The 11513-nt window shown below is 37.8% G+C and overlaps 1 protein-coding gene across 17 annotated transcripts in view; it reads left to right on the plus strand.

The window, feature by feature from the left end:
- Positions 1 to 11143, plus strand: part of MYT1L (myelin transcription factor 1 like) — a 679346-nt gene extending 668203 nt beyond the window's left edge. For all 17 annotated transcript variants that reach the window (XM_073674215.1, XM_073674210.1, XM_073674221.1 and 14 more), the window contains one exon: positions 8238 to 11143. In XM_073674215.1, coding sequence (XP_073530316.1) covers positions 8238 to 8378 — 141 coding nt within the window. In that variant the 3' untranslated portion in view covers positions 8379 to 11143. The remainder of the gene's footprint in view (positions 1 to 8237) is intronic.
- Positions 11144 to 11513: the final 370 nt, after the last annotated feature.

Here is an 11513-nt window from a genome sequence, read left to right on the forward strand (position 1 = left end):
CTCAATAGCTCATGCCATGCACATCTCCAGGACTGCTCTAGAGCTGAACCTCATCTCTGAAATTCATGATCGTGCTCGATTAGAGCTTCTCTCAGCATCACTCAATGAACCAAACTTTAAATGTCCATCTTTCTGGAGACTCATGTTGTTACCCTAGTCGCCATATTCTACCAGTACAATCTTTGTTGTTATTTTCCATAAATTATTTGTGCTCTCTTGATTGTCCATCATCAGCAACCAAAGCCATGCCTCCATGTTCTCCTCCAGACTGTAAGCTTCTGTGAGCAAGACCATCCCTCTCTCTACCCTTCTTCTGTGCAATCTTTGTTGTTTGATATAGGAATAGTAGAAAGAACCAAATGGCACCCACACAATAACATCACTGTATATTTTCTTTATATGTTGAATATATAGAGATTTATATTTTTCATATACTTTAAGGTATTTTATCATTATAAGGTTAAGTGGACATTTTGAGTTAGAGCAGCCCAGTAATGTCAATCACATGATTTTCACTGCAGTGTCAAAAGTAAATTTGTCATACCGTGTATGTATGTAGTGGCACCGAATATAAATGTTTTTTTATTGACTTTTATTGGTTTTATTTGCATTGCTGCTATTAATTTGGCTTATATAAATTTAAGTTCATAATTTAAGCTCATAAAGCAATAACATGGGGCTTTACAGCAGTGTCAGAGATATTTCTTCTCCTTAGGCCTCCTCACATCAGCGTATAAATTGGACAAGTGCCATAAAAATCGGATTGCACTTGTACCAATGTTATTCAATGAGTCAGTGCCAATCTGCGATATTTTTCTCAGCTGGAATTTGGATAAGAAAAAAAATCGCAGAATGTTGCGAGTGTTTGCGTATATCGGACGGAACGCGCCAATGCAGGTCTATGGGTGCGAGAAAAAAATCTGACTGCACATGGACCATGCGTATGCTGCCTGATTTTTACGCACACATCACAAAGGAAAACAGAAATTTCATTAGCCAAGTACTGTAAATTCACAGCCCGAACTATCAGAATAGAGAGATAGAATAGATTGATGTCCTGTAGCTATTTAATGTCACAAGCGCCCTACATATAATAAACTAGCACCCTTTAGTGCCTTTCATGTGTCACTAAAGGGTGTTTAGCCTTATTTAACCAATTAAATAATAAATAATTTTAAAAAATGTTATGCGGTCCCCCCTATTTTTGATAACCAGACAAGGTAAAGCAGCGGGCTTATTTTATCAGGCTGGGAAGGTCCCTGATTATTGGGTCCTTCTCAGCCTAAAAATACTAGCCCGCAGCCGCCCCAGAATTGACGCATCACATGAGATGCCCCAATTCTGGCATTTTGCCCGGCTCTTCTCGACTGCCCTAGTGCAGTGGCTATCGGGGTAATGGTAGTTGGGGCTGGGGACAGATGTGATTTGTCAAAAATACCAGCTACTATTAACCCCTGGGGTTAGTAATGAAGAGATGCAGACACCTCTCCATTACTAACCAGGTAATAAAAAATAAAAACACACAGAGAAAAAAACAGTTTATTTGAATAAAGACTCCCCCATGAAATCCCCCGTTCAATAATATATTGAAAAAAAAAAAAATCCCATGTAGGTCCGCCATAATCCATCAAATCCAAAGTAGTCCAGAAAAGGATACCTGACAGACATAAAAAGACTGAAATAAAAACAAGAGACTGTCCCTCGTTCACCAATTTATTACCCAAAATGTTTCCACGAAACTCTGCTGTAGTCCACGTTCCCCAAATCTGTCTCCAGCAAAGTGATTGCTATTCACAGGTGCTTGGTACTCATCACAACACTCATCATCGTCACTGGCTCCTGCTGCTCTCAGTGAGACCCGGTGGCTCTAATGAGAGTTGTTGTCACCACCTGGCGGAGACAGATTCGGGGAACGTGGACTACTGCGGACCTGTGTGGGAACATTTTGGGTAATAAATTGGTGAACGAGGGACTGTCTTTTGTTTTTATGTCTGTCTTTTTATGTCTTTCAGGTATATCTGGACTACTTGGGATTCGTTGGATTACGGCAGACCTGCACAGGAATTTTTTGTTTTAAATAAATTGTTGAAGGAGGGATAGTGTGGGGGAGTCTTTATTCAAATAAAGTGTTTTTTTCTCTGTGTGTTTTTATTGTTGATTACTTGGTTAGTAATGGGGGTGTCTGATAGACACCTCTCCGTTAGAAATACCAGAGGTTGATGGCAGCTGTGATTTTTGACAAATTACAGCTTTCCTCAACCCCAACTGCCATTACCCCGATTGCCACCACACCAGGGAAATCAGGGAGAGCCGGGCAAAGCTCCAGAATTGGCGCATCTCATGTGATGTGCCAATTCTGTGGCGGCTGTGGGCTGGTATTTTTAGGCTGAGAAGGGCCCAATAACCAGAGACCTTCCCGGCCTGATAATATCAGCTCACAGCTGTCTTCTTTACCTTTGCTGGTTGTTGTCAAGAACAACTTAGGCTTTAGCTGTGACAACAACGGAGCTGCATATGCAGGTGGCGGTTTGCATACAACACAAGGGAATGGCGGTGCTCATCAACGATATTCTTTGATGGATACTAGGAGTTCACTTTACAGCCAATTCCTGTTTCAAAGCTTCTACTTTTGAGCTAATTGAGATTCATTATTTTAACATTCATTATCTTTAATCCAACATAATGTAGACAGTTTAGGATTAGGAAATTCAACATTTTCACAGATTTGGTAATTCCTACTCATTACCTACATGTGGGTTGGAATAAATCACCAAGAGGGCACTGTCAGACAGCCGTATAACACGGGCAATGATTGCATCTCTAATACATGCTGTCATGCTCTGGTTAGGACAGCCGCCGGCCAGCCAGAGCATTGCAATGCGATCGTCGTCCATGTTATACAGCCGTCTGACTATGCCCTCTCTATAACATCATGTCGCTTGTTAGCCAAACCATAAAAATTGCATTTACTAGTAACTGGATTTTCCTGTATTTCCATGAATTTCACTGTTTAGCTAGAACTGGAATAGTAGGCCATTCTGAGTCCACAATGTAGTCAATTTTCCCATGTTACATTAGGCACAATACCTATCAGGCTAAAACACATCTTTGTGCAATTCAACAGCAACTCTCCTGAAGATCACACACAACCCATTTGTGGTTGGGTGTCCTACAAGGTTGACCTTTTACAGGGCATAAATTATCACACAGTTCATACTGTAATGCAACAGCTCCTCGGAGGATTGATGCCTCCCACAGACCTCTCAGGCTTGCCCTATCTCAGGGAAGAAGGCACACTTATCTTATCCCTCTACTGCGACAGTCCACACAGACTTCCAATTTGTTCTCTCCCATGGTGAAAGGTATCAAGAAATAGGCTGGAGATTGGGTAATGCTGTGCTGCTGGAAAATAAAGAATTTCAGGATTCTTGATGTTTAAAAGATGTGCGGTTTATTCTCAATGACGTTTTGAAGTTGGTCTGACTTCTTCCTTAGGAGAATCACAGAAAGGTGAGAGACCTCTGGCTTAGGCCTAAAGGGGAACATTTCTCCTTGCAGAGAGCCTAAGTCAGAAGCCTCTCACCTACCTGAATCAGATCTCCTGCTTTCCACTGAAGAGCGGCAAACATGTGTTAGCAAATGGAGTTTCTGTTTGGTTTCTTATTCTAAGTCATGTGGCAAGGCTTGTTAGAGGGTCGATGTTGACTTATAGGATTGCTACATCCAATAGGTGGCCCAAGAGATAAAGTCTTCTTCCTCCTGGAGAGGTTATTGGCATATTTAAATCCCCAGAGGAGCATTGTATGGCCTACAGGTCTCTTTATGCTGTCTTGACATTTTCCGCAAGGAGAAACATTCATCCTCAGTCCTAGAAAAAATAGTGAACCTCAATAATGATGTGAGAGTGTGCTCGGCACTGCTCGATACTCGATCAAGCATCAGGGTGCTCGATCGAGTAGTGAGCAATGCCGAGTATCGGTGGCGCTCGAGTGTTCAGATCACCGTAAGTGAATTATCTGAGCCAGGCGGAGAGAGAGGGAGAAAGAGAGAGAGTTTTTTTCCGTCCTCCGGAAAAGTGCTCGAGTTTGCAGTTTAACTTCCATTATGCTCGCTACTCGAGTCTGACGTACTCGATTCGAGTACCAAGCACTCAAGCATTTCACTGCTTAATCAACACTAATCCATAACTCTCTTACAACTGACATGATGCTAGACTGGCAGCCTGTGTTCCTGACCTTACACAAGATAACAATTTGGTAATATTTTATGAAGTCTTCAGTAGGAATTCAACGACACATTGATGCACATGCAGAAATTAAACTTCTTTTTATATTTGGGATTTGAACACAAACACTGCAAACTAATTTCCTTAGAGAGATAAGAGTAATGAAGCCTTAGATTGATTTTGTCATCAAAGTTATTTTAATTATTATAATAATAATAATTTTATTTCTATAGCGCTAACATGTTTCTCAACAATTCACATTTCATATTCTTTTACTGTCTGGAGAGACTATTTTCCCTCTAAGTCCAGGTCCTCAGGATTCTTGATGCTCACTGATGTGCTCAGTTATCCTAAGTGTCGTTAAGCAATTTTTCGGATTTCTTATCTAGACCAATGGATTCAATGACTTAATGTAAAAAAAACATCACCATCCCTGCCTAAATCCAACTGCTATTCCTGCAGGCTTGGTCTCAATGAGATCTGGAAGGACCCCATGAAGATAGTTTACTAGTTTGTTCCAGTGCATCATTGATTTATTTTATTATTACCTTGATGTTCTTCAATCAGGAATGATGTTCCTCATTCATAGTTTTCTCCATACACTTGTGAAAATTTTTGGTTTTGTATGAAAAGGAGAAAAAAATTCTGGAAAATCTATATTTCCTTTAGGAAAAACTTGGACAATACTACTCTTTTTATAGATGCACAAGGAATGGGAGTGATTGCAATTCATTGTGTTTATCATTGTCAACCATGAAAAAGCTGCCAATATATAAAAATATGATGAGCTACAACATTGCGATAAATTGTTATGTTGGTATGCTAAGGTGAGAAAGTTGCATTTGAAACCCCATTGGAAGTGGAAGAGCTGAATTATTGGTAAATTTTGAGACTATATGCATGTGGCCAAAAAGAGTAAAGGACATATCCGATTACTATAAGATTAATGAACACTTTTTTAGGGGATCTTTCATATTTGCATACAATTTATATTTACATTAAAGTGCTATTTCCAACATTTAAAGGTATCACCTATCCAAAAAATAGGTGATAACTTGCAGTTTGGTGTGGGTCCAACCACTGGAACCCTCAATGATATTGAGAATTGGGCTCTAAAATTCCCCATCGCAATGGTGCGGTGGCCAGGTAAGTGCGGCACAGCTCCAGTCATTTTTTATGGAACTAATGGAAAGAGTTGAGTGCCATACTCAGCTATATGTACTCACATCCTAGCAGTTTAGCCCCTGTAATCTGCAAGTTATTATCTGTACTTTGAATAGGTAATAACTTTTAACATTGGGAATAACCTTTCATTTCTTTTTTACTATGAGATTTATGTGTTCCTTTTGAATTGGTTATTTGTTTATTGTTCTTTTTTCTTTATCCTCTTAATATATTGCTGTCATCCTACTGTATAGCATTGTATACTCACAATTGCTCATTTTGCCTTTTTACCCACTTAATTCTTCTGGTTTCCATTAGGTCTATGACATCACATGATTAAAAAACTGACTTGCTCTATGTAGAAACAGAAAGTTTATTTTCCCTACATGAGTCATAAGTCACTGCATAAGTCCCCGGCAGGGGAGGAGGGAACAGCTGGGTCAGAGGTTGAAAAGGGGAATGATAAATGCAGGGAAAAGAGACTTCCTGTTTCTACATAGCCCTAATGGAAAACAGAAGAATTAACTGGGTAGAAAGACAAATTGAGCAATTGTAAGTACACAGTGCTATATAATATGATGATTGTAATATCTTAAGAGGATAAAACTTTGATGGGAGTGCGTCTTTAATTTCATATGCTAGGTTTGCCTCAGGTTTTTTTTGCTGTGTTTTGCTGTAATTATTGCAAAACTTTGCGATAAAACTATGTTTTTGATGCAATTTTTTAAAAAATTAGCAAATAAAAATAATTAAAAAAAAATAGGTGGAATTAACCAAAATGCTATTTTTTTCCATTAATGCAAAATGCAACTTATTTATTACCCAGTTTGTTTTTGACACTGCTTTCCAAAACTTTGTATTACCAAAGTGTGAAAATGTTTCATAAATGTGTTGCATTCAACACAAATCTGAAGCCAAGTTAAGTTTTCCTTATATATTTGTATGCAGTGTTAAGTTGCTCAGGACCGGCATACACAGTAATCGTCAACCTAAAAACTGACATTAAAAATGTCTTGTGTTTTTCAATGTTGAAGGTCCTATAGGGGTTATGCACGACTTTGATTTTTAGCGTTTAGTAACTGTCACTTCAAAACATTTTTGACATATAGTAACATGTGAGAAGTTTTGTTTAGTGAGTGTCTAGGACAGGGGTGGGGAACCTTTTTTCTGTGAAGGGCAATATGGATATTTAAACGATCCTTTGGGGGCCGCCCAAATTGTGCGCTAACTCTGCCCACAAAGTAAGTCCTGACGCTGGCACTGGTGTCAGGACGTAATCTTTCATTGCACGCTCCTCAGCATTCAGTAGTTAATGTATGCTCACAGAGCAAGAAGAAATTAAAAGGCTTGTGGTCATCAAAACACAGCTGCCGGCCCAAGCAATGTGGACTCCAGGAATCTGCCCGGGGGCCAGAGAAAAGGTCATCATGGGCCATAAATGGCCCGCAGGTCTAAGGTTCCCCACCCATGTTCTAGGAGCTGAGACCCTCATGAGCATTGAAATAGAGGAGCAAAAGGCACTCAGTAAAAGATTATTGTCCTCTGAGACTTAACACTGGTTCAATAGAAAGTCTCCAAGTAGAGCAGAACTCAATTTGACACTTTTACCCCTTCACTTTCGTGATATGTTGCCTCAGCATCCAGATTCCACTAATAAAAGTTTTAGTCATAACACAGTGTATCAGAATCTTTGTTGGAGTGTTCTGTTAAAGGGGTTGTCCATTCTTAGGATCAATGTTGCAAGTTAGAGTGTGGTGTTTCCAACTAGATGGGTTTGTCTTCTGTCAGTGCACTTCTAATGAAGAAAGATGAGCATATCTAGTCGACACATGAGCCCAAGTATGCAAACTGCCTGCTTGTCGTCACGTGACTGCCCGCTCTTATTGGCAACACCAGAGAATCCTGACAGCGTGCATGCCGCACGCTTTCAGGATTCACAATTCTGTAGTCACATGGAATGACTTTAGACTTTCATACGAAGCCTAGAAGTTTGCAAGATCTATGTGTGTCATGGTACAATTTTTTTTTTCAAAACTAAGGGTTCGCTCACACTAGTGTATAAATCGGACGAGTGCAATGCAAGAAAAAATGGGATTGCGCTTTGACCAATGTTAGTCAATCAGGCAGTGCAGATCTAAGTAATTTTTCTCAGCTGTATTCGGCATGAGAAAAAAATCTTACATGCTGCAATTTCACTCCGAAATCTGATGGGTGTGAGAAAAAAAAAATGCATGCCATACCAGCCATCAGTATGACATCTGATTTTTACCGATACAATACAATTCTGTAGAATAGGAAACTGTAAATGGTCTTGTAAAAGATTAATAGCTGCTGAGTGAAAAAACGGATTGTACACGGACTGCAGTGAGGAAAAAATTGTACCACTTTTCTGGATAACAATGGGACAGATTTTTTTCTACCCTGGTGTAAGTGTACTCTTAGGCCACGTTCACAGGTTCAGTATTTGTAAGCCAAAATCAGAAATGGAACAATCGGAGGAAAAGTAAAATAGAAACACGTCTCCACTTCTATATTTTCACCCACTCCTGGTTTTGGCTTACAAATACTAATGTGAAATACTGACCAAATACTGATAGTGTGAACATGACCTTAGGCTTTGCTCACAATTGGCATTTCCGTTTCTGTTTTTATCTTCCATTCTCGAAATAGAAAAAAGTGAAAACATTAGTGCTGGATCCATCACACAGTGGAACACCATTGGTAACCGGTGTTCAGATTCCTTAATTTTGCTAATCACTCAGAAAAAAACAACCTAGCATTTTTTTTTCAGAAACCCAAAAAAAAAGGGATGCTCAAAAAGTAATACAGATTGTTTATTATCTTGTAGGACCCCATCAACGAACAAAATTTTGATGCCTACGTGACCACATTGACGGACATGTATACAAATCAAGATCGCTATCAAAGCCCGGAAAATAAGGCACTTCTGGAAAACATAAAGCAAGCTGTAAGAGGAATACAAGTCTAAAGAGAAGGTTTTGCTCGAAGAACAAAAATAAAATAAAGATGCCTCTTGTTTTCTGCTGCTGTAATCTACCAGAAAAGTGTTATATATATTTATTCATCTGAGACAGTGTTATGCTTACAAGACTCCATGATGATTTTATGTCTTGCTTTAAGAATAGTACCTGCTGAATAGATTTTGAATACATTCACATTTTGTACGTTTTCATATAAGCTAACATTGTGTGATATGCCATGTAATGTTTATAGCTGCTAATGTATGCACATTTTTAAGGTAAATATATTTCTGGAAAAAAAAAAAAGGGAAACTGCCGGAGAGAATCAGAGGGTAGATTTTTTTTATGCTTTGATGATCAACCTTTTAGTATTTCGAACTGGAGAAGACAAATTCCACTTCTTTCTACAAAATTTAATTCGGTCTCTGAATATTGGAGGTTTTAAGGTTTGGAAGAACATACACCACGGTGTGCGTACTGTTTCACAGCAAGCAGTAAAGTGAAATTGCTTTATTTTTTAAGGACCTTTCGAGTAGAGGCTAAATGTTTTTGGTTTCAGATGTTGGCTACGTAAGCGGGGCAATTCAATGAGCTTTTTTTTTTTTTTTTATAACTTGGAAGAATGGATATTTGAGAGTTGTAAGATACACTCATTCTAACATTTTTGGTTAACGTAAGACAACATCGAGCTATGGAAAAACTTTCGGGAAGGGGGGAAAGGCGTAGCAGCTTAAAAGCACTTTTCATTCATAACTGAACTTCATCTGATCTCAATATGGGAACCTCCATTGTTGAACTATATTGGAAGAGAACGTTGAGATAATTCCTACTGATCTTTTTTCAAACAGACTTTGGAGAAATAGCCACTATTCACCCTTCACTCCTGGATTGATTAATTTCCCTTAGAACTGCGTCATACTGGATTCCTGCAATTTTTGATCGAGGATGAAAGACACTATTTTTAATACATTATGTTGCCTTTTTTTCATCGTCTTATCATTTAATTGGGGTTTTACAACTAATGCAAAAAAAAAAAAAGAAAAAAAGAAATAAAACCCGTTTCTGATCCCTGGAATAAATCCAAAAATAGGTTTAAAGGAAAACGTAAACCTTCTAAGTTTGAAACTTTTACGTCAAACCATTTTTCCCCATACAGCTTGTGATTGTTGTTGGACTTTCCTTATTGGGAAAAAAAAAACATGAAAAAAGTTTGTTAGATGACCAAACTTCAAACAGCACTTATTTTTTTTAATTTACTATTTTTTTTTCATTTGTTCTCATTTTATTTCAGATTTGTTGTTTTGTTTTTCTTTTTTTTTTTTTATTTTAACATAATTTATGTTCTTCTAAAACAACTGCACTAACCATATGCATAAGACCACTTTTTAAGTCAAAGATGTTGTTGTGTTTATAAAGATGTCAAAAAAAAAAAAAAGGATTCTTATTTTTTATTTAAATCGCATATCTTTTTCCTTCCACGTGTTGATGTTATGCAGAAAGTACAATGTACTTTAGAATTTTGCTATGAAAAAACAAAAAAAAAAAAGTTGGGCTTTTTTAAAAAATAAAAAAAAAAATATTTTTAGCAAAATAGGACTTACAGGGTCATTGTCCCCACAATGTGCCAGTTGATGATTTGCACTTACCTTGTCCTATATATCCATAATATACGGAGGTGTGCAATTTTTTTCGTGTCTATAAGCCTTTGTGACACTAACGAGAAAAAAAAATAACAAAAAAATATATAAAAAAAAATTTTAAAAAAAATACGACAGAAGATACTGGAAGCCGTGAAGGCTGTTTCAATAATATCGCTAAGGGAGGTTACAGGGATCTCACAACTAATATTCTAATACAATACTCAACCTCGGTATATATATGTATAAATATATGTATATCCCAGCGGCACTTTATACTATTCACTGTACAAATGCTAACAGTTTTCCAAGAGGACTTTAATAACTAGCTGGGAGAAGATTATGTAATTTCTTTGGGGGGCTTTGCAGGATGTTCTCTGTAAAGGCCTGTCTTTCTGTTGTGCTCTTAGTCGTAGCGGTCATGCTCAGAACTGCCTTTTCGAAAGCCGAAGCAAGGTGCTTTATGTTCACCTTCTGCCATATCCATGTCATACATACCCCCTAGGGAATAAAAAGGCTCTCTTTTTTTTTTCTCAGGAGTGGGGTAACCATTGTTAATACTGACATTAGCCTTTTCCACGGCATTGTGTCTGCAGCTTATTCGCCAATATAGTAATGCTTTCAGTAGATTAATAGATAGTATCAGTTGGGAATATTATTGTTATCACCTATGTACAATGGAAAGGGATTTTAAGCACAAACCTGCTGCTCATTTAATGGTGGTACATGATACTGTATCAAATCAAAAACCTATCTGTGACTATTATATATAGGGATCACAAAAAAAAGTGTCACATATTAGAATGCTGATCTTTCATATGAATATATTGTGAGTCATCGAAGTTTATTATTTATTCTAACTTATTATTGTTCATATTCATTTCTAAGTTGAACTTAAGTAATCATTTATTAAGACAGAATTTTGTATAAACTATTTATTGTGCTCTCTGTGGAACTGAAGTTTGATTTATTTTTGTACTACACGGCATGGATTTGTTGATGACATTTTAATTTTGCGATAAATGTGTGGAATCACAAGTTGCTGTGATACTTCATTTTTAAATTGTGAACTTTGTACAAATTTTGTCATGCTGGATGTCAACACATCTTACTCTAAATAAAAGAGAAAAAAACAACGAGTTGCCATATTTGTAGCACGGTGGGTCTACGGAGAGTCAACATTTTCACCCTACTCAATGTACTGGCAGCCATCGGAAATAAATTTTCAGCTGAGAGTTGTAGTCTTTATGTTGTCTTTTTCAAGTTACTACCACTCTTGCCAGCTCTCCCAGAATTGGGGGGCACTTACCTGACTCCTGGAAGCCTCACCAAATCTGCCTGAAATTTTCCAGTATCTAGATATTTCATGATAAGATTTTCTCAGGGTATGGAAAGGTGTGGAGTGGGTATGAAGGGGTGTCGCTGCTTAAAGGGGTGTGCTTAAAGGAATTGTCCACTTTAGGGAAACTTTTTTTTTAAATTAAAACCCCACTACTGTCACTATCA

The sequence above is a fragment of the Phyllobates terribilis genome, unplaced genomic scaffold (genome assembly GCF_046119375.1).
Source record: "Phyllobates terribilis strain yellow unplaced genomic scaffold, ASM4611937v1 Scaffold_3__8_contigs__length_932513732, whole genome shotgun sequence".
NCBI classification, from domain to species: domain Eukaryota; kingdom Metazoa; phylum Chordata; class Amphibia; order Anura; family Dendrobatidae; genus Phyllobates; species Phyllobates terribilis.